The sequence below is a fragment of the Hemiscyllium ocellatum genome, chromosome 39 (assembly GCF_020745735.1).
Source record: "Hemiscyllium ocellatum isolate sHemOce1 chromosome 39, sHemOce1.pat.X.cur, whole genome shotgun sequence".
NCBI lineage: Eukaryota > Metazoa > Chordata > Chondrichthyes > Orectolobiformes > Hemiscylliidae > Hemiscyllium > Hemiscyllium ocellatum.
In genome coordinates, this window is record NC_083439.1 from 33238627 (window position 1) to 33263023 (window position 24397).

Sequence of the window (24397 nt, forward strand, 5' to 3'; positions counted from 1 at the left end):
ACCCACAACAATGTGGTTTACTCATAACTGCCCTCTTAGCAATTGGGGATAGTCAGTAAATGCTGGCCTAGTCAGTGATGCCCACGTCCTGTGAATTAATTAAAAAAAAATTGTAGATCCACAATTCAGCATTTTAAGCTATACAGTTTTCAGTATAGCCTTCAAGTTTCAATTTTTATATTGTCTTTTTAAAAAGCATATTTGTAATATAGTCAAACCTGCTTTGTTTATGTTGCTGGAATTTGGCAGGTATAACTTTAGTAAGAGTATTACTTTACTTAACTCAATCTCTGTTGAGTTAACCCTAACTTAGCATTTTTAAAGAATAGAACCAATTGCTAAAGTTTTGTTACACTCTCTGTAGTATACGTCTGACATTAAATGTGAATGCACTGGAGTTAAGTGTATACGTCTACATTTATGTCTAAAATTAGTATTGGCTTGCTGGTCTTCCATTGCAATTATAACAAAAGTCCTAGCAAATTTACTTTGTCCCTGAATTCATAAACACCTGATTATATCTGTTGTTTCACTCCCTGGGGCAGGTAGAATGAAACTTCTGAAGGTGAACAGCCAAAATTGTGTCATCGCAAAAATTTTTCATACAACGATCTTGAGGTGAATTTATCAACTAACTTTTGGTCAAAGTTACAAGAATTCAGAAGTGGAAACCCTATTCAATTTATAACTGAACCCAAATCCTCCCAACATAGTACTGCAAGCTGTATCCATCCATGGAAGTGCATTTCCTGTAGCTGTATGATGTAACTTCCTGATCTCACTTTATTGCTTAACCTGAAGAGGCAAATAATATATGGAACACTAGAAGCTGCATGATAGGGCAGCAACTGTAAATTATTTGTTTATTATGCTGTGTTGGGACGTCGCAGATGTTGAAGGGGCTGTTTTGTACATATATTTGTGTACTTTGGTGAATAGTTTATATTGGCTTTAATAGGGCAAAATATCAGCGAATCCTAAGGTGCTTTGTAAAACATAATTTGAAACCCAACCACATAATGAGGCCAGATGACCAAAGATCTGGTCAAAGAGGATGAGTGATAAGGCAAGTCCTAAAAGAAGAAAGAGTGGTCTAGATTTGGAGAGGTTCAGAACAGTTTGAATATTCAATCATCGTTTCCTTTTAAACTTAACATTTCTGATGCAAGTGTTGGTTTTGAACAGAAACCTGATGATAATGTTGAAGCTGATATGTTGTTTTGTGGTACAGCATATGTTTTAGAATGGGACAATTCCAGCTTGAGTCTCTAATCCAGAATCTGCGAGCCAGGGAGACTCAAAATTTGCAACTTGATTCTGCCAGAATACAGGCGCTTCAACAAATTGTTGCTAAATTCTATTATACTTGCTTTGCGTATGATTAGCAGGTTTACTTCACTGTTGGGGTGGCCAAGATAATGGTGTAGATTTAATGTCACTGGACTACTAAGCAAACCAGTGGAGAGTGCAGGAGTGCATGCCGGGATTAGCACAAGGCATATTTAAAAATGAGGACAACCCGATGAAGCTACAACACAGGACTCCTTTTCTTTCTGAGGAAAACACCCATGTGGCCAATTGAGCATTAACAAGCAAAGCATGTTATCATAAGTAAGCGGTGATGTTAGCGATAGAAGGAGGGGGCTAAATCAAAATGGTGTTGGAGGGGGAACTTGGAATTCCTTGTATTCCAAACTTTGAAAATATCAGACAATAGGAAAGTTAAGTGATTCCACAACTAATAAATCATATCTTAAGCTCTGAAGACCTGGCACATTTAGTAATTAATGTTGTAGTGCAATTAAACAACTCACTATAGGAGGAAACTTCACAAATATTCCCATCCTTTACAATGGGGCAGCCCAGAATATCAGTGCAAAAGGTACAGTTGCAACAATCTTCAGTCAGAAGTGCTAAATGTATATTTAGACCCCACCAGTGGTCTCCAACTTCACAAATGCCAGTGTTCAGTCAATTTGATTCATTCCATACAATATCAATAAATGGTTGAAGTCGCTGGATATTGTAAATCTACAGGTGCTGACAACATTCTTGTGTTTCAGAACTTGACGTGTCTCTAGTACAGCTGCAACACTGACATTCCACCAGCAATGTGGAAAATGGCCCTTTTTACGAAAAAGCAGGACAAATCTAACCTAGCTAAATAGCATCCCATTAGTATACTTTTGGTCAGGAGTAAAGTATTGCAAGATGTCATCAGTAATGCTATCAAGCAGCACTTGCTTAGCAGCAATCTTACTCACTTGCACTCGATTCAGATTCTGCCAGGACCAGTTGGCTTCTGACCTCATTAAAGTGTTGGTTTGTACATGTACCACAGAGTTGAACTTCACAGGGAAGCTGAGTGTGATGACAGCAAGACTGCATTCTGACTGCAAAAGCCCTAGTAACACTGGAGCCCATGGGAATAAATGGGAAAGTTCTCTGCTAATTGAAATTGGACTGAGCATAAATGAACATGTTGTGATTATAGGACGTCAGCCATCTATGCCACACAATATCACCTCATGAGTTCTTCAGGGTATTGTCCTCGGCTTAATAATCTATGGTTGGGTCATCAATGACTCTCCCTTTGTCATAAGATCAGAAATGTAGATGTTTGTTGATGATTGCACTATGTTCAGCACCATTCATGATTCCTTAGATACTGAAACAGCCCATGCCTAAAGGCAACAAGAGCTCAACAATATTTGAGCTGACAAGTGAAAGTTCTACTCAGCTGTTACCATTTTCAACAAGAGGGAATCCAATCATTGATCCTTAACATTTAATGGCTTTTTCATTGCAAAATCATCTATTATCAACATTCTAGAGATCATAGTTGACCAGAAACTAAGCTGGACTAGCCATATAAGTGTGGCTACAAGAGCAGGTCAGAAATTAGGGATAGTGCAGTGAGTTATTCACCACATGACTCCTCAAAGCCTACCATTGTCTACAAGTTGCAAGTCAGCAGTATGGTGGAATACTCCACATTTGCCTGGGTAAGTAGCACTATTCAGGTCAAAGCCCACTTGATTGGTACCAAATCTGCAAATATTCATCCCCTTCACTGCCAATGCACAGTAACAGCATTTTGTGCTGTCTACAAAATGCACTGCAAAAGTTTACCAAGTTTCTTTAGACAGTGTCTTACAAACTCACAACCACTTCCATCTCAAAGGATAAGGGCAATAGTTACATGGGAATGCCACCACCTGAAAGTTCTTCTCCAAGCCACTCGCCATCCTGACTTGGGGCTATGTGCTGTTTCTTCACTGTCAGTTAGTCAAGATCCTCCTAACAGCATTGAGGGTCTACTTACAGCGGCAATTCAAGAAGACAGCTCACCATTATCTTTTACAGGGTAATTAATTATCTTTTTTTTGGAGGGTGGCGTCGGTGTCAGTAAGTGCTGGCCCAGCAAAGGAGGTTCATATCTTTTGAAGGAATAAAAAAGGCTGATGTTCTGAAGACGTGGGATCAAATCTCACTGCAGCATCTATGGGGAAACTAAATTTAATCTGTAAATCTGGAATTGAAAGCTAACTTCAATGTGATAACCATCATCAATTAATGTAAAAGTCCATCTGGTTGTTTTCTCTAAAGAACATGAGTCAATCTGCCCTCCTTCCCTGGTCTGGCCTGCATTACTGTGGGCCTGCAGTCTTATGTAGTTGACTCTTAACTGCCCACTGAAAAGGCCTAAGGACCCACTCATTCAAAGGCAATTCATGTCTGTCTGGAGTTTGCATGTTCTCCCTGTGTCTGCATGGGTTTCCTCCTGGTTGCTGTGGTTTCCTCCCACAGTTCAAAGATGTACTGTCTAAGTGGATTGGCCATGCTAAATTGCTCATAGTGTCCAGGGATGTGCAGGATAAGTGGATTAGCCATGGGCAATGCAGGATTACAACGTTACGGTAGGGTGTGGGTCAGAGTGGGTTGGGTGGGCTGCTGTTCGGGGGTTGATGGGCTGAATGGCCTGATTCTATGACAATTTAAGGATGGGTGACAGAAGTTGGCCCGGCCAGTGATGCACATATCCATGAAAGAAGAAAGGAAAGTAAATAAATGGAACAGTTTCTTTAAGTTCTTCTTCTGAACTTTGAGGACTGGGAAGTAGCCACAAACAATAGAAGGATCTTCACAGCACTGTTAAATATTTTATTCATTTGACTAAAACATTGTTAAAATGATTTTGATTTTGGTTTTATAATTTAGGTTGACTTTTTGTTTGTTTGGGACAAGATCCAGACATGTTTAGGGAGTTACACTGAAGCTGTCATGTTTAAAATCATGGAAATGAGGATAGCACATCTTTCTTGACGTGCTGTGGCCTGTCCCTCCTGTGTTTGCATCATGATGTTTTATGTAGGTGCGTGGAATCCACAAAGTTTCAATTAGTGCAGAATACACAATTAATATATCCTTGGTTGTCCATCGATGGCTGAATTGCTTCTCCCATTGCAAAGGGTTTGCTTGAGTTATAATGGTGGCATATTGCCAAAACCAGTTGGCTGGCTAGCTCCTAGTTCATGTTTTTTTGCTGCTTAAGTGCTTGGCTCAGATTTCCTGCTGATTAATGGAGAAACACCCAGTGCTATGGAATATTTAAATCTGCTGCCTTAACTGCAAGCATAAGTATAGACAGGGAGGCAGCTGATCTACAAATTCTGTCCCTTAGCCTGCATGTTGTACCTGAGTGACATGAAATCAGTCACTAATTGACTAATCATTAATCATCTTATTTGTTCTGAACGTTGTGCATAAGTACAATGAATGTGGAGGACCAGTGGTTACTTGGTATTCAGTGCATTTCATGAGTATGGTACTCTATTATTTCGGGAAGAACCTTAATGGTGCCTCAGATCTTTGATGGGTGGTGTGTCCTTTTTTATTGCAGTGCAGCTGAATCAAAGTGTGTGCCCCTCATATTTTCCAGCTTTTTAAACCACCCATACCAGTAAATGCACAAAGACCAAAATTTATATGGCAGAATTAGGCAGACATATATTATATTTGGGTATTCCTGAACTATTAGAATCGCTGTCATTCAGATGAGATGCTAAACCAAAGTCTTGCCCGCTCTTTTGGAATTGTCAAAGCTCCTTTGGCATTATTAGAAGTGATGGAAGTTCTTCATGGAACGGTGCACAATATTTATTCGTGGGCGGCACGGTGACACAGTGGTTAGCACTGCTGCCTCACAGCGCTGGAGACCTGGGTCCAATTCCCGCCTCAGGCGACTGACTGTGTGGAGTTTGCACATTCTCCCCGTGTCTGTGTGGGTTTCCTCCGGGTGCTCAGGTTTCCTCCCACAGTCACAAAGATGTGTGGGTCAAGTGAATTGGCCATGCTAAATTGCGCGTAGTGTTAGGTCAGGGGTAAATGTAGGGGTATGGGTGGGTTGCGCTTCGGTGGGTCGGTGTGGACTTGTTGGGCCGAAGGGCCTGTTTCCACACTGTAAGTAATCTAATCTCAGAAATGTGAAGACAAGGTCATTATAACATTGCTTTTGGTGGATCTTGTTGTGTGTCCGTTTTCTACATTAAATTGGGACAGAAATATAAGTTTGCGTTCCTTTTACATTGAGTTTCATCTATAACATACATGTGGATCTTTTCATGGCCTGTTGCAGGTCCAATTTGAGCTGTACGCGAGTGCTATCCTTCCATGCTGGGTCTCCAAAAAAATTGGGAGTCCCTCTTTATTATTTCAGCGAACCTGAATATAATCTCATGGAACAGCAACACATCTTTCGATATAACACTTGAAAGCCTTCCCAGTTTGATTCTGAGTTCGGTAACTTGAGATCATAATCTCTGCGTATTTTTCCAGGTTGGAAGCTGTTTGCATCTGCTATTCTCATTTGCATATTTTGAGCCAGGTTTTGTCTTTTTTTTAGCTGTCCTTTCACCATCTCATTATGTCTAGCATCATCCATTCTTGTTTTTTAATCTCAAGTGTGATCTGTCATATCATGATCTTCTCTTTTGACCTTTATTTCGCACTCTTCTTTTTCCTGCCTCTGTACTTTGAACCTGAAATGAACTTAAGTTTGTTTCCCTTTCTGCAGATGCTGCATTATCTATGGAGAATTTTTTTTTCTGATTTCTAGAATCAGCTGTGATTTGCTTTTGTACTTGTGTTATTTGCAGGACAGAAAATGTGTTGCTGGAAAAACATAAGCAGGTCAGGCAGCATCCAAGGAGCAGGAGAGTTGATGTTTCGAGCATGAGCCCTTCTTCAGGAATGAGGAAACACTTATTTGCAGGACAGTTTAGATTTCTTGGTCAAACAACATATCTAATTAAAAATTCTCAAGTTTGTGTTCAAATTTCTCCTATTTCCAAATCCACCTCTTCCTTTTGCAGTACTCCATCTTGTGCATTTCTCATTTCCTCCGATGCGTTCAGCTCCCAAGGCTTCAAATTCTGACATTTTCCTTCCTAAACCTGTCACTCTTATTGTGAACCCTCATTTTGACATTCCTGAAAACTTATCTCTTTGATTTGCTCCCCCTTTCCAATTTCTTTTAAATGGTTAATATCAAATTCTATTAGGTCTTGGTAAAATTTCTAGAAACATTTATAACATATTAGCTGCATAATTGAAAACTATTACTGACTAGGACAGTGGCATTCCAGAGTTAACAGGAAAGCCGTGTTCAAGGGAAATTAATGCCTCAGATTGAAGCTCCTACTCCCACTTCTGCTGTCCATGTTCACGTTCAACCAAGACCAGACTCCTCTTCCCTCCCATCTTGGTTCATGCTTCTTTGTCAAGCCTCAGTTTCTCTTTCACTTAGGTCGATTGCAGTAATTCTGAGATAGCTACACTCTGGCTGTGTTGCCACTTTTATATGAAAATAAATTTGTGCAGCTGTTCTGATCATGTCATTTATCCACCAAGATAGTTGGGTTAAAGTTTGTAGTGCAAGTCAGCCTGCCATTTTAATCAATTCTTTCAGAACTGAAATATGTTTTTCCCAATTTTGAACAAGATGAAAATTGTTTTCCTCACTGTACTTGCTTCAGTGATTAAAACTGGAAAATACTGAATATGTTAGCACAGAACTTCGCTCAGTTGTAATGTTCACTGTAGTTAAATACCCATGCTTGTGTGTCATAATCTTGTGTGAAGACCAGGTAGGTATGGGTTGATTCCCAGAACCAGAGTGGTAGTTTGGATTTGAGTTATTGTCGGGAAGGGTGAGAAAAATGTTAATAGGAAACTAGAATTATGTTTAGCATTTGCCTTGTGTAGTTTGCTTAGATTAAGCATTCCTTTAATTTGCCTGAAACGTGCTAAAGTTGCAACCTTAGAAGAGCTACTCCTACTGAATTATTGTGATTTGTATCTTAATAATACCCATTCTTATGGCTTTTGAATAAAATTTGTGATTTACAGACAGATTTGTGCTGTGTGTGCTTTCATCTAATCAGTCTCACCTGGTTTTGAACCAGCAACCCAGGTTTTCCTTTGGTATCCACTGCTAAGTGCTGGAATCAGCAGTATTTCATTTCCTGCACCCTTACATTAATGCAATATGTGATCTACAGCTGGTGGTCTCCTCCATAGAAATTGATGAGGAAGTCTTTATCTTTTGGTTGCAGAATTGAACAGTTTGCCCAGATATACAGCCAGAAGGTGGGTATTAGTGCACAAGTGTTGCTGAAAACTCTCTGGGGTGACTACTATCTGAACACAAAGGCAAAGAAGATAATGAAAGGAGCACAGGTATGTTGATCATTTACAGACAGTGCCGCGAAATGTTAACCTGCATTTAAAGCAGCATAAGGCTAGCCCTAGATTAATAGTATTTGTTTTTTTTTGTTTATTTGTCAGAAGTATGCCAAGATCATATGAGCCCCTTAATTTGTCTTCATGAATATTTCTCTTGTGGTACTGGTAATAACCCCAGGTTTGTTTTATGTATTGTGCTACTGGCCAGCTTTAGCTGACTTGGCTACGACACAGTTTGATTTTGTGATCCCAATCTGTGTTGGAGCAATTAGACCGTGTTCCCTTGACTCAATATCTAGTGATTCCTGCCCCAAATTGGGTATTTGGATTCGGATGATATTAGCTATGGTCATACAGCCTGTCAGCATTCGTGGTCAGGAGTCACATTTAAATATTGACTGCATATTTCTGGATACCGTTGGATGATCCATATACAGGAGAAGGCAGATTGGATACGATCAACAGGAAGGAGAATTTACCAATAAACAGAGCGCCTGTCATTGTAGCTTTAGACATATTTAATGTTGTGCAACAATTTACCTGTAAAGGTTTTCTTGACAAAGAGAAAATTGTTGACCATGCACTCTTTTTAGCTGTAATGCATATTTGATAATGTACTCAGCTTAGTATAAATTGATGCTGTCAAAACTTATGACCATAGTATATCGGATATAACTTTCCATCCCCAATAGATGATAACAAATTTAAGGTGATAGAGGGAATGTGTAATCTGTAATCCTGTATGGAATAGTTGGGCCCACATTGACAGAGTCGATGACAGCTCATTGAAAACTTGCAGCTACCTTGCCAGGAGTTTTTCTGCCCTTTTAATGTCAATGGATACAAAATGGTATTCCTGATAAATCATCTGCTACATGGATGCTGAGACCCTATGGGTCCCAGGGATATGTGGCAAATTGGACCTACATTGGCTGAGTGGCATGAAGCAGAGGGTGATGGTTGGGAGATATTTTTCTAACTGGCAGTCTGTGTGCATTGGGGTCCTGCAGGAGTCAATGTTGGGGCCTTTGCGGTTTGTGGTTCAGACTAAAATGTAGTATGATTGGTCAGTGAGTTATCAGATACTACAAAAATTGATTGGGTGGTAAGTAGAGAGGAAGGTAACTTTTGGTTACAGGAGGATATTGAAGGGCTGGCCAGATAGGCTAATCAGTGGCAAATGGAAATCAGTTTGGATAAATGTGAGGTGATGCATGAGGATAAGCAAGGGGAAGGATTGCATGATGAATGGTAAGACCTTGGAAAACACTGAGGATCAGAGGGTGTGCCTGGACAGCAGTCCCTTAAGGTGTCAGGATCAGTGCATAAATGTTTAAGAAGGCACATGTGGTACTTTCCTTTATTAATCAAGGCCTTGAGTTTAAAAACAGTGAGATTATGCTGGAACTGGATTAAACATAGCCAGACTATTATGTGCAGTTCTGGAATCCACATTATAAAGAGGTGTGATAGTATTGGAGAGAGTGCAAAGGAAATTTATCACGATGTTGCCTGGACTGGACAGTTTGTTATGAAGAGAAATTGGACAGACTGGTGTTGCTTTCCTTGGAGCAGAAGAGATTGAGAGGTAACGTTATTGTGATTTATAAAATAATGAGGGGCATAGAGTAGAAGCCTTCCAGACAAGATGAGGTCAGTGACTGTCCTGGAAATAGTGTCATGATGGTTGGTGATGGTCTTATGGTCAGAGGGAGATATGAAAAGTATCTGAAGGTTGGTTTTTAGCCTTTTCGAGGCAAGAGTTTGGTATGTTAGACCACTCTTGTCAGCAAGTTTCATAACAATGTCAGGATAGGTTAGAGAAACAGAATGTAGCACCTTCAGAGAAGGCATATTGGCGTGAATGAGGAGGGAGTAGAGAACTTAAATGGCTAATGTCATGCCAATAATTCTCAATAAATGAAATCTGGTACAGATAAGAGTCCGTAGGGGAGAGAATACTGAGGATGAGTCCTGCCCAAAGAGGTGCACATGGAGGCAAAGAGAACGGGGAAAGAGCTCTATGTCATGCCACGCTCAAAATTTATTAAAATGGAGGTAGAAGGTGATAAAATAGAGTAATTTCCTGAACACGTTGTTCAGCATCAAAAAAAGGAAGGTCAGATGCTGATGTGAAAAGGTGCAATAAATTGGAATCGGAAGAATGGAACAAAATAGGCAAAAGGGCTGGAGTGCGGTTAGTATCCAAGAGTTATTGGAGCTGGCGATCTTTAAGGTATGGAAGGACCAGAAAAGACTTTTTTTTTGTTAAAGTATCAGATTAAATGATGAATGAAATGAAACTCTGGATCAGAATACCATTTTATGTTTCTCCTTACCAATGGAAATATATCGTCAACAATTCAGAGTCACTGGGTCAGTATCCTGAACACCTTCATTAACAGCATTATGGCGTCTACCTACACTAAATGGATTGCAGTAGTTCAATAAATCAGCTCACCACCATCTTCTTGAGGGAAACCATTGCAGCCCAGTCAGTGGCACCCACATCCCATTATGAATTTTAAAATGCGAGCAATCAAAAACGTGGTTCTGCTCTAAACTTGGAAGCAGTCCTCTCACTTTGTCCCAGACCTTCCAATGATGGACTGCCCTTTCTGTACAGCAGTTTTGAGTTGTGTGTAACTACAAGAAAACTCTAACACTGACTCAGCAGGAATTACCCAAGAATTTGAAATTTCCCTGGGATAATTTAAGAGCACTAAAGCTTAATTGATAATTTATAACATCTCGTGTCTCAAAGTCCAATTTTGAAGTTAACTTGATGCTTTACTTACATCCTAATCAATTATCTGTTCACTGACTAAAGTATACATGAAATTTCAAGAGCAGCTTATAAATTGAATAGTGGATTAGATCAAAATTCTGTTTATATAAGTTTGCACTATTTCCTATTGTGAAAACTTAGTCACAAATATGGTTTTGTGAAAATGTTTCATCCTTCAGTAAAATGGGTGCAACTCTCCAGTTTCCCAGAAAATTTTAAATGTATGAAACTGAGACTTTCTGTGTGAACTATTCTCCTCTCCGGCCATCATTTTTGGCTAATAATATTGGAAAACGGAGTTTCAGAACAGCTGTTTGCAATGTGTTTTTATGATTTCCTTTGGTGTTCGATGGCTGTAACCCTGAGAATCCTGCGAACGATTATCCCATTCAATGGTAGTAAGATTTTCATTTTATTTGTAAAAGTGTTAGTATGTCAACTTTTAAAGTTGCTTTAATTGCTTTTTTGATTAGTTTAATCTTTCAATTACCTGAGATTATTTTCTCCTCCATTGCAGTCGAAAGGTAAAAAACCCCTCTTTGTACAGTTAGTGTTGGAAAACATCTGGAGTCTGTATGAGTGTGTCGTTGTCAGAAGGTAAGAAATTTTACTGGTGAAATTGTGTAGCTTTCTTACACACATGAATAAGGGTGAATGTTATTTGTAAAGCCTTGAAAACATAAGATGTAGTTTGAGAATATTCCATGTTATTGGCTTCGGTATTGGTTCTAGAGATTGAGACTGCTTTCATAACAGATTCTTTCAGTTTTAACAGCGATCTGTCTCCTCCTTTAATATATTATTTTACAAACACGTCCCTGCGTGCCTGGCTAAGTTCTGTGCTTCATTAGAAAAACATCCTTTTTAATATTACAACATTTCCTGTCTCTAATTCAAATGTTTGAAAGGCAAGATTGAGTCAAATTCAATCCTATTTTGCTAATAACAGGCTGAATATCATTAATAATATTATGTTAGATTTTTGTTCCTGCATGTGTAATCAGGTGTTGTTTGTGAAGTTCAGTAATGTGGTATTCCAGCAACATAACCAGTTATTGCTATCAATTTTAACAACTATCACTGTGTAATTTGTTTTCTGTTTGTCCACATTAATCTGTATCTGGGTTCCTTTGCATGCTGTTCCCTTCTATCTATTGCTGTCACACTAGCTCTGGAACATACCTTTCCCATTAAAATTTTGCATTTGGAATTTAAAGATTTAACATGGCGGTAAGCCCTATGCTAATTAAACCAAACACCAGAAAAGCTCACCTCGCCTCTTAATCTGTTAAAGTATGAGTGAAAGAGAACTACCCAAATTCCACTGTTCAGCAAAAAAAATCAATTTATTCTTTACTTCTAAAACAACCACTATTTACAACTCGAAGCCTTCTTTCTCTTAAAGGTTTGTTATCTACCTCCCACTCTATAACAATACCCTGATCCAATAACAGCCCGTATTAAATTTATAACAACTTAATTTTCAAAACCAGACAGTGACTGTCATCTCAGGAGTTGGTCTTCCTCTGTTTATAAAGCTCCCTGGGTTGTCTTTAGTCTTCTGCTGCAGAGATGTTTCATATGAAAAAGGTACCTTTGACAGAGTGTGGGAAATAGCAGTTTTTCAATGGCAGTTGGTGCTGTTTCTGGTTAACTGCCCAGAATGCTTGTTTTTTTTAATACCCCAAACATTGGATCGTCTCATTGGTTCAATGTTGTCAAAACAGTAAAATTCAAATTTAATTGGTTTTTAGTATCTTGGGGCATAATTTAAACTGGTTAAATTTGAACTGCAGTGAAAACAACTGAGGTACCTATGTTACAGCCTAGATACATTTTTCAATTTGCCAGCACACTCTGTGACTGCTGGTTAGTCACATGACAGTGCTTGTCAGCTTTCAGCTTTTGCTGTCTGAAAGATACAGTACATGTCTTTTAACTTCATAACACCTTCACCGTTAAAAAAAAAAGTGAACCTTCATAATGAAAAGATGGCTTCACTTTTTTCTAATTCTTAACCCTATTACCATGAAATACACAGGACATTAAGTTCACATTAACTTCTGCGTGCGGGCACACGCACACACATGTATATATAATATATAAATAAATAACATTGGTTTCTGTTCAATCTTATCTATACTTTATCTGTTAAATCTGCAATAATGGATCTGCTATCATGTTCTTCCGACCTGTAACATGTACGGTTTGTAAATTAACAGTCTGTAACATAGGTCTCCAATGAAACAGTCGCATATTCTTGTCATTAAATTGTTCCAACAATGTAAGAGGATTGTGATTCATAAACCACAATGCGGTTATTGTGTTTAAAAAATTGCTCCATGCATTTACTATCAGCACTAGTTTAACCAAAATGAGCAAAGAACTGTCATTGTGGAAATCCTTGAAAGTCAGTTTGGATACATATTCAGAAGAAACATCACTGCCAGAGAAATGTGTTGGGATGTGATTGCCAAGGTGATGTTGGCCAACAGCGAGGTGGAAGGGTGTGGTGGCATGGGACTAAACACATTGAGATTAGAAGAAGAATTGGTGATGCACAGAAGAGCGTGGGCAAGAGTCATCATCTAGCATTGTGCCAATTTCAAGTGAAAATGGAAGAAACTGAAAGAGGAGGAGATAGCAGCAAGCAACTCCAGAACTATCATATATTTGTGTGCATTTTAGGTACATAGCGATTCTAACATGCAAAGCACATTAATCACTCACCACCATCTCCAAACGAAAATAACTTAAATTTCACATTTCCTTCATTTTGGCTCAAATTTTGCATTGATTTAATTGGGACGTATAAATGTTTAGAATTGTAGCTTGGAGGAGTTGGCTTCTTGGAGCTAATGCATGACCTGTATTAGGCAATGCATAATAATTAAAGATTTATGTATGGGACTAGTTCAGAGGAAAGTTCATATACAAATATGCACAAACCAAATAAAATTGTTCATATATAAAAGGAAAAGGTCAAATAGGATTCATTTTTCATATTGGCTTAGTGGTGGTCTTATGACATTTTATAGAAAGGGAAAGAAGTTTATGTATTCTGGCTGTGACAGTTTCTGACTGTGACGAAGCTTCACGTGAAGCATGTTTACTATTTTAAAAAAAATTCTGGACTGTTACATATGCTCATTAAGAATAATAGTCAAGTCTGACAGCAGCAATATTTGCGGCTAATGCTCATAACAGTGAACCGTTCAGCTTCAGTAACAGCTATGTAATGAAGACTGGTAGCCACTGTCCAAATGCTTAATGAAAACAAAGCTTCTTTTGTTAAAACCTTGTGTAGTTATCAACACTATTTTATGTCATGAATTTCTGTAAATAGAATTCTTAATCGCTTCAGATATTCTTGTCTGTCTTGTTCTTGTAGCAGTAAATGGATTACGGAAGTTTGCAGTGCACCTCAGCTAACTTCATTTAATGACTTGTTTTTAATGGCATGTGTAATGTCTTGAAGCAGTATGATGGTGCAGAATGAACTCCATGTTGTGGCTAAAAATGTAAGTCTATCCATGTCAACTTTTAATGGCATTGGCGAGTTACCAGGAGAGTAGTGAAAAAGCCATTGTCAAGCCAAATAGTTAGATACATTCTACAGTATGATATGTGTATGCCACATGAAATTAGAATGAAAATCTGGTATTTCCTCATGTCCATTTCAGAGGTCACTGCTTGCTAATCATCCTACCTCCCCATTCAATCCAACTCCACTAGCCCCAACCACAGTGAAATAGATTTATTCAAATGATCAAATAAATCAAGCACTTAAGTCTTCCTTGAGAATAAGTTGTGGCGAACTAGTTAGACTCTCTGCTGGGTAGATGAGAGTTGAATGCCTGATGGTTAGCCCTGAACTGGAGAACATTAATATTTTTTATTGCTGCAAAAATGTTTCAGTATATTTACTCACGAACAGTCTTTAGCTCATTATTCATAATCCTGTAACCAAAGTAAGTTCATGTGGCTCAATGGTTAGCACTGCTGTCTCACAGCACCAGGTTCCCAGGTTCAATTCCAGCCTTGGGTGACTGTCTGTGTGGAGTTTGCACATCCTCCCCGTGTGTGTGTGGGTTTCCTCTGGGTGCTCTGGTTTCCTCCCACAGTCTAAAGATGTGCAGGTTGGGTGAATTGGCCAGGCTAAATTACCCATAGTGTTAGGTGCATTAGTCAGAGGGAAATGGGTCTGGGTGGGTTATTCTTCAGAGAATTGGTGTGGACTGGTTGGGCCGAAGGGCCTGTTTCCACACTGTAGGGAATATAATCTAATATTGAAGGCTATTATTATTACTATTATTGAAAACTATAATGGGGACTTATCTGTATTGCCAAGCAGCTACTTGTTTATGTGAAGTTAGAACTTCAGACAGACCAAGAGGTTAATACAGAATACCAAGTCAGGGAAAAAAGCTATTGTCGTCTGGTAATTTTGTTCTGGTTCGAGTGGCTTTGAATCATTCTCCAGACTAATTGAAAGCAAATGACCATGACCGTATATGTCTGTGCATTCTTGTAGGGGCAGGATTTTGTGAACCCTTCAGATGATTCTCTATTTTGGTTTCAGTTTGAAAGCAGCTGCCAACTGTTGCACAAAAATGTGTTCTTGGATGAGAGTTCTTGCAGAGTTTTGGTTTTGACCCAAGCAGTACCCTGTTTACACTCCGATAAAAGCAAAGCACTGCATATGCTGGAGATCTGAAATAAAAACTGTGCTGTAAAAACACAGCAGATCTGGCAGCATCTGTGGAGAGAGAAACAGAGTGTAAAATGGTGAATCTGTCCTGGGGAGAATGAGTGAATGATAAGTGAATGAGTAATTTTATTATCACGTGTATTTTACATTGAGAAAGATATTATTGCCATGATCTGGCATCATTTTAAACAGTTTAAAAATAAGTAAATAAAAATAGAAAGATATAGCTTAAAGATACTCCATCAGTCCTGAACCAGCTCATCAACGATGCCTGCACTGTCATTGTCCTTCACCTCTTTGATGCCATCTATACCAGACACAATCAATGTTGAAGTTGCCACTCTTCAAGCACTATCTTTCGCTGCTGGGCTGATTCTCCTCCGTCATCACCTCACGCTGGTGAGCCTGCTTCAGACTGCTGGGCCTATCTCCTTGATGTTGCCATGATGCCCTTCCACCAATGCTTCGCTTTGCCAGCCCTGAACCCAACCAATGATGAAGTCGCTGATCCTCAGGCGCCATCTTTCACCACTGGCCCTACCTGCCGATGTAGCAGCTGTTGTTTCAGATGCCAGGTCTTGTGCTCACCCCACAAGAGTAAATAGTAGTTCATTTGCTGGTGCCATGAGGTCCTTGCATGGGAGTCCACCCACTCCAATTCATGCTGGGATTCCTCGCCACCTCCGATGATATCTGAATTCAGGACAAGAGGTAAGTAAATGAAAAGAGAAGTAAAAGAAATACAAAAGGTGAAGAAAAGTAAAGAGAACTCAGAACGTGTGTGCTTAGCATATGCTTTTCATTCTAGTTCAGTTTAAAAGGCTCATACAGTGAGACCATATCTGACCTAAAACTTTCACTAGAAGGCCTGAGCCCACAGCTAAAGCTTGACCTTGGACCTGAAATGTTTTGAACAGTACCTGTAACCCTTAATTAAAAGTTGATTTGACATGAGATATGTGCAGTCTGACAATGGTCCTGGAATCATTAGCATCGATTTAGTGATATTTAAATACAGTCCTTTTGGATATTTTTAAGAATAAACTTGTCAGACATAGGAACAAGAGTAGACCACTTGGCCCATCAAGCCTGATCAATCTGATTTTATCCTCTACTCAAAATCTGTAAATTGGTATTCCTTATCGCCTTTAATCTTCTGAGTAATTCAGAATCTATCTACATCTGCCTTAAAATACTAAAAGATTTTATGTCGTCATTGTCAACGGGAATAGTACCAGAGGACTGGAGGATAGCGAATGTGGTCCCATTGTTCAAGAAAGGGAGTAGGGATAGCCCTAGTAACTATAGGCCAGTGAGTCTGACTTCAGTGGTGGGCAAAGACTTAGAGAGAATGGTAAGGGATAAGATTTATGAACATCTGGGTAGGAATAACGTGATCAGAGATAGCCAGCATGGTTTTGTGAAGGGCAGGTCGTGCCTCACAAACCTTATTGAGTTCTTTGAGAAGGTGACTAAGGAAGTGGATGAGGGTAAAGCAGTAGATGTTGTGTATATGGATTTTAGTAAGGCGTTCGATAAGGTTCCCCATGGTAGGCTAATGCTAAAACTTCGGAGGTATGGCATTGAGGATACATTAGAGGTTTGGATTAGGAATTGGCTGGCTGGAAGGAGACAGAGGGTAGTAGTTGATGGATTATGTTCATCTTGGAGCGCAGTTACTAGCGGTGTACCACAAGGATCTGTTTTGGGACCATTGCTTTTTGTTATCTTTATAAATGATCTAGAGGAAGGACTTGAAAGCTGGGTAAGCAAGTTTGCGGATGACACGAAAGTCGGTGGAGTTGTGGATAGTGAGGAAGGAAGTGGTAGGTTACAGCGGGATATAGATAAGTTGCAGAGCTGGGCGGAAATGTGGCAAATGGAATTCAATGTAGCTAAGTGCGAAGTCGTTCACTTTGGTAGGAATAACAAGATGATGGATTACTGGGCTAATGGTAGGCTACTTGGTAGTGTGGATGAGCAGAGGGATCTTGGTGTCTATGTACACAGATCTCTGAAAGTTGCCACCCAGGTAAATAGTGCTGTGAGGAAGGCATATGGTGTACTGGGCTTTATTGGCAGAGGAATTGAGTTCCGGAGTCCTGAGGTCATGTTGCAGTTGTATAAGACTCTGGTGAGGCCTCATCTGGAGTATTGTGTGCAGTTTTGGTCGCCATACTATAGGAAGGATGTGGAAGCTTTAGAACGAGTGCAGAGGAGGTTTACCAGGATGTTGCCTGGAATGGTAGGAAGATCGTATGAGGAAAGGCTGAGGCACTTGGGGCTGTTCTCATTGGAGAAGAGAAGGTTTAGGGGAGATCTGATAGAAGTGTATAAGATGATTAGGGGTTTAGATAGGGTAGATACTAAGAACCTTTTACCGCTAATGGAGTCAGGTGTTACTAGGGGACATAGCTTTAAATTAAGGGGTGGTAGGTATAGGACAGATGTTAGGGGTAGATTCTTCACACAGCGGGTTGTGAGTTCATGGAATGCCCTGCCCGTATCAGTGGTGAACTCTCCTTCTTTATGTTCATTTAAGCGGGCATTGGATAGGCATTTGGAAGTTATTGGGCTAGTATAGGTTAGGTAGGACTCGGTCGGCGCAACATCGAGGGCCGAAGGGCCTGTACTGCGCTGTATCCTTCTATGTTCTATGTTCTATGATTCAGCATACACTGTCATTCGAGGAAGGGAATTCCAAAGTTTTGCAAGCCTCTGAGAGGAAAAAGAAGTTTCCTCATCACTGTCTTAAATGGCTGATCCCTTATTTTTAAAGTATGACACTTAGTTCTAGATTCCCTTACAAGAGAAAGCATCTATTCAACATCCACCCTCTCAAGTCCCCTCATGATCTTATGTTTCGACTAAGTTACCTCTGACTCTTCTAAACTCCAGAGGATACAAGCCTATCCTACCTAGTCTTTCCTCATAAGGCAGTCCAGGTATTGGTCTAGTACTCTTAGTTCTCCCTCAACCTGACTGTCCCTCCACAGTGATACCATATCCATGGTTGCAAATTCTCCCAGCTCTGCTGAATATCAGAAATATATCAAACTGTTGCAAGAAGGTTACCAGGAGAACTTGGAAAGATGTATTTCTCTTTTCGTGACAGTTTCTTTCACAAGTAAAATTTTCTCTCGAGTCTGTAGTTTAAACAATTAAGTTAGAATTTTGAGTCAATAGTTAAGGGATAGTAATTATTTTTGTATTGTTGAGGAAAACTAAATCTTTTCCCAGAGGGGAATATTTGAGAATATTCCATGTTGACTTCAAATTGTGATTTTGAAGTTGCCGGTGTTGGGCTGGGGTGTACAAAGTTAAAAATCACACAACGCCAGGTTATAGTCCAACAGGTTTAATTGGAAGCACACTAGCTTTTGGAGCGCTGCTCCTTCATCAGTTGGTTGTGTGATTTTGAACTCAGAAATTGTGGTTGAAGACATGCCTAAGGGAAGGGACAACTCAAGTATTTAAATGTGGAACTAATACTACAAATGTATCGCGAAAATAAAAGTGGGAAGAAAATAAATACTTTGCAATGCAACAAACTGAAAATGAAAGGTTTTTTTTATGGAGGCTTGGACAGAGTTACAAAGGATTGGGAAATAGTAGATAAATATTATCATTGATGGATATCTTTCAATTTTGGTGTGAAATCTTTAACCTTAAAGTCATGTAGAATGCTGCATCAATCAGTTTGCTGTGTTGTATTGAGGGAGAGCCTTCACATTTACAATGTAGCAGCGCTGCAGTAAAGATCAAAACCTGCAGGTAATGTTCCAGTTTACCCATGCGCAGTGCTGTGAGAGATCTTTGAATTTAGAGTTCAAGTATGATGCTCTTTTGTTTGGCAGTGGCATTGCAGTGCTGGCTTATGTAACCATTAAATGAATATATTCCAGATAATACTTGCAACAATTATTTCACAGACTTTTTCTGCAGACTAACATTTACTAAAGGTACCAATCAATTCTAAACATATCTGAAGTTACTTATTTATTGAATTCTCCAATGTTCATGACCATGTAATGTACTCATTCATGCAATGATGTAGGACTGTTGGACACTAAAACCAATAACCTGAATTCAGCATTAAGCTAAACATGAATTATGACAACCTTTTATTTGTCTTAAGTGTATATTGCTGTTGCCTTTATGCATTCCTCAAGATGATAATTGTTTGAACCTTGAATATGCAGTTCAAAGTATTAATGTGTTTTGCCTGTGCAAAAATAAAATAATCTTTTGTTCTGGTTTGTAGGGACAAAGAGAAGATTGATAAGATTGTAAATTCATTGGGTCTAACCATCCTACCTCGTGATTCACGCCACACGGATTCTAAAGTACACCTCAATGCCATTTGTACTCAATGGCTTCCCATTTCCCATGCTGTGTTGTGTATCCTTTAATTGTTTAATTTTTGGAGATTTTAGATTCTAAGAATGAGTAATTGGCCAAAATTATGAATGATTGTGATTATAACTTCTGATGAATTAATTTGTATAAATTGTATAGAATGGCAAGGAAATATAGCCATGTGTTGCAGTTACAAGCCTGTCTTGGGCCCACATGAGCAGCCATGCTTAGTTACTAGACACTGGATGAATTGAATAGTCATGTCACTCGAGTACAAGTGACATTATGTTACTGTACCTCAGTGTGATTGGTACTGCTAGATAGGATAGGCTATAGAGCAGGCATGATATGCCGTGGTTCTGGATCAGTGGTACTGGAAGAGCACAGCAGTTCAGGCAGCATCCAACGAGCAGCGAAATACGCCGTGTCCAGTTTCAGCTTTGGACTTCAGAATGATCAACTATTAACCTTTCTGTTCACAAGCATCCAGTGAATGCAGCCATTCGAGTTGATATCAGTCCAGAAAGGCTATGTGGTTTATTGAATCATTAGATGATCATTTGGATAAACACGATAGTTACTTTAAGATGTCTTTAAGTCATGGGTTCTTTGTTGCACCTTGGTTTTTGGTTGCTTATAGGCTTGTTTCCTCTCGTCCAAATAGAAACAGTAGATCACACAGCCCCTGAGCCTACTCCCCCATTCAAACACTGACCATTGGTTTTCCCCCTATTTCCTGCCTCTTGCTATATCCCTTGATTTCCTAAGAGACCAAAAATCTCTGTCTTTTGTACATTGACGGTGGAGTATTATTAATTTTCTGGACTAATGAATTCCACAAATTCAGTTCTGAGTCGAGAATTTATCTTGGCTCTAAATGACTAACCCATTAGCCTGTAATGGTATTTCTGTGTTTTAAATTCACAGGCAGGGGAAGGAACCTTTTGATGTTAAACCCCTTAGAGATTAACATATTTCACGAGCATCGCATTATTCTAAACTCCAACAAATATTTATCCAATTTACTCATCTTGTCATAGGACAAGCCTCTCATTCAGACATCAACCGATTAAGCTTTTGTCATTGTTCCATCTCCAATACATTGCTCCTTAAAAATGGAGACCAAAACTGTGGACAGTAATTGGAGGTGTAATTTCACCAAATCCTATAGAATTATAGCAAGATTTCCTCATTCTGCAATCCCTCTACATTGTAGGTCAAGCATGCTTAATTGCTAGCCGTTGCCAGCAATGCTTTCCTTGGCGCAGGTATCCCAAAAACCGTCTGAACACTATATTTAGAATTTCTATGCCTTTCAAAATGCTCAACTTTTCTGTTCTTAACAAAATGAATAGCCTCTCATTTCCCACATTATATTCCATCTCAATGTCTGCACAAATGCTTAATGTATCTACTATATTCTTTTTTGTGCCCTCTTCACAGCCTACATTCCACTTAGTTTTGTACAAAAGAGTTGTGATACAATTATTGTATCATATTGAAAGGAATATGGCAACACAGATATGAAGTTAGTTAATGAAAAGTGTGTGATGTTTTTGAAGATGGAGGAATGCCTGGAGTCCAGTGTTCAGATCATTTCTGGTCTCTGAATGTGATGGTCTGTGCTAAAATTTTGAATTGTGATTCAACATAAATGTCTACAGATAACACAAAATGAGGAGTAAGGGTAAAGTAGTGCAGATGCTGGAAATCTGAAACACAGATGCATTCTTTTTTTTAAATATAAAAGTTGGGGGTTTGGCTAACTGTGAGTGAGTGAGTGACTTCAGGAAGACATGCTTTTCAATGAAGTTCTCAGATTGGGGTGATTGTTGTCAAGCTAAATCCATTAGGATGAATTATTTAGTAAATAGTCAACAGTTGAAGAGACTTGAGTTATTCAAGTGCACATTTCTAAAATGGAAGAGCATATCGATAAAGCTAGGTTAGAAATGGGATTTTTTTTATATTTTAACATATGCATTTTTGTTATTTAATTACAACTTAACTTTAATTTATTTATTTAAAGAAGGATGTAAGTGCACTGGAGGAAGTTCAGTGAAGGTTCATTGATTTGATACCTGAATGAGTGGGTTGTCTTATGAGGAAAGGTTGGACAGACTGAGGTTTAGGGATTGCCGCATTCAGATAGAGATGAGGAGAAATGCTTTCTTTTGAGGATTGTGCAATTTTTGATCTGTCTGTCTCAAAAGGCAATGGATGTATTTAGTACTTTAGACAGATGGATTCTTTTGTGAAGATTTGTAGGTTAAGGTTTTGGATGTAGATTTGCTTGCAGAGCTTGAAGGTTTATTTCCAGAGGTTTTGTAATCATACTAGGTAACATCTTCAGTGGGCCTCAGGCAAAGCACTGCTGAAAATTTATATGTTTGGGTTTCTTTGGGCTGGTGATGTCATTTGCTGTGGTGAAGTCACTTCCTGGTCCTTTCCTCAGGGGGTGGGAGATGGGGTCAAACTCGATGTGTTTGTTGATAGAGTTCCTGTTGGAATGCCATGCTTCTATCAATTCTTGTATATGTCTTTATTGGCTTACCCTAGAATGGATGTGTTGTCCCAGTCGAAGTGGTGTCTTCCCCATCCGTATGTGCAGATACTAATGAGAGAGGGTCATATCTTTTTGTGGCTAGTTGGTGTTCATGTATTCTGGTGACTAGTTTTCTACCTGTTGGTCCAATGTAGTGTTTGTTACAGTCCTTGCATGGTATTTTGTAAATGACATTAGTTTTGCTTGTTGTCTGTATAGGGTCTTTCAAGTTCAATAGCTGCTGTTTTAGTGTGTTGGTGGGTTTGTGGGCTACCATGATGCCAAGGAGTCTGAGTAGTCTGTCAGTCATTTCCGAGATGGATTCTTAATAGGCAAGAGATTATTGGGGTTGATTGGTAATGTGGAATTTGAGACAGATCATCTGTGATTTTATTGAATGGTGGAGAAGGCTTGAAGGGCTGAATTATCTACTTCTGATCCCAAGTTATATGCTTTTTTATAAATAGAGCTGTAAAATATTAAAGCAAAGAGATAATCTTAAAACCCTCTACAAATTGGTTGTTTCAGTGCAGTTTAGCCAAGAAAGCTCTTGTGCAACTCCTGTCTGCAAACTTGTTGGACATCAAGAGAAATGAAAACTCATAAATAAATATTTATCAATCTGTTCACCTTACAACTGCCTGACTTTGTATAGTAAGAGACATTGGAAAATATTGGAAGTAAGTTCTGGAAAATATCAGTAACCTTTTTCTGTTTGGAGTGCTGTCTTGTAGCTATATTATCAATGCACTCTAAAATGTTGACTGTGTTTTCATGAAGTTTGCAAAATCTTAGAGCATCCCTGTGGATTTTGTGGCCTTAGCTGGATAAACTAGCAAAACTGGAGTCAGTGAGACTTGGGGGAAAACTCTCCTTTGGTTGAAATTATATGCATCATAAAGAAATATGTCTGTGGTTGTTGGAAATCAGTCATCTCAGCTCCAGGGTACCTCTATAGGACTTCCTCAGGGTAGTGTTCTAGGGCCAACAATCTTTAGCTGCTTCATTAGCAATCTTCCCTCTATCATAAGGTCAGAAGTGAGGATGTTCATCAATGATTGTACAATGTTTAGCATCATTTGTGACGACTCAGATGCTGCAGCAGTCCATGTCCAAGTGCAACAAGATCACATCCAGGCTTGGGTGGGCAGATATGTGACAGGTAACATTTGCACCATTCAAATACCAGGCATTGACCATTTCCAATAAGAGACAATTTAACCTTAACCCCTTGACATTCAATGGCATTACCATCCTGAGTTTCGCACTATAAATATCCAAGAGATGACCATTGATGAGAAACTGAACTGGACTAGCCATATAAATACATTGGCTGCAAGAACAGGTTCGAGCTATAAATCTTGTAGTGTTTAACTCACATTCTGACTCCCCAAAGTCTGTCCACTGAAGACGCATCATGATTGTGATAAAACACTCCCCACTTGATTGAATGAGTGCAGTTCCAACAACACTTTAGAAGTTTGACAGCATCCAGGATTAAGTAGCCCCTTGATTGGCACCACAATCTCTCTCAATATCACCAATGCTCAGTAGCAGCAGTGTGTGCCTTTAACAACAATGCATCACAGAAATTCACTAGGATTTCTTAGATAACACCTTCCAAACTCTCAATCATTTCCATCTAAAAGGTCAAGGGTAGTAGACAAATGGGAGCATCACCACGTGTAAGTTCCCCTCCAAGTCCACTCAACCATCCTCACTTGGAAATATTTCGCTGTTTTCTTTCAGTGTCATTTAGTCAGCATCCTAGAATTCTTTCCTTAATTGTGGGTCTACTTACAGCATGTGGCCTGCAATGATTCAAGAAGACGCCTCTAAAGGGCAACTAGGGACAGGCAATATATGCTGCCTCAGCCAGTGGTGCCCATCTCCCATGAGCGAATAAAAAGGAAGCAGGTGGGCATTCATTGGGCTTTTCAGGGTCATAAGGGTGATAATCTTGTTTTTCTCCCCTCCACACATTTTGTCTACTTTCCTGACCTGTGCATCAAAAATGCCAGAGAGCCTTTGCAATGCATTATGACTTTAGTGCACCAGCAGCAGCAGCAGCTTTTTGTTACTCTCCATGTTGAAAATATGATACAACAGTCCAGGTTCATGCATGTTAAAAATGTCTGTTGTTGCGTTCTGTCAAAGGTTTTGAGTGAGATCATTTTGCAGGCTTACCTATAATTTTTCACTTGAGCATGGCTTAACTGCTCCAGTTGGTTGGCACTGTGACATAAAT

The 24397-nt window shown here is 39.3% G+C and overlaps 1 protein-coding gene across 2 annotated transcripts in view; it reads left to right on the forward strand.

The window, feature by feature from the left end:
* The window catches only part of efl1 (elongation factor like GTPase 1), a 267202-nt gene that overhangs the window by 36646 nt on the left and 206159 nt on the right, over window positions 1–24397 (forward strand). For both annotated transcript variants that reach the window (XM_060853105.1, XM_060853106.1), the window contains exons 8-10: window positions 7617–7740; window positions 11052–11131; window positions 19510–19646. In XM_060853105.1, the coding sequence (XP_060709088.1) occupies window positions 7617–7740; window positions 11052–11131; window positions 19510–19646 (341 nt within the window). The remainder of the gene's footprint in view (window positions 1–7616; window positions 7741–11051; window positions 11132–19509; window positions 19647–24397) is intronic.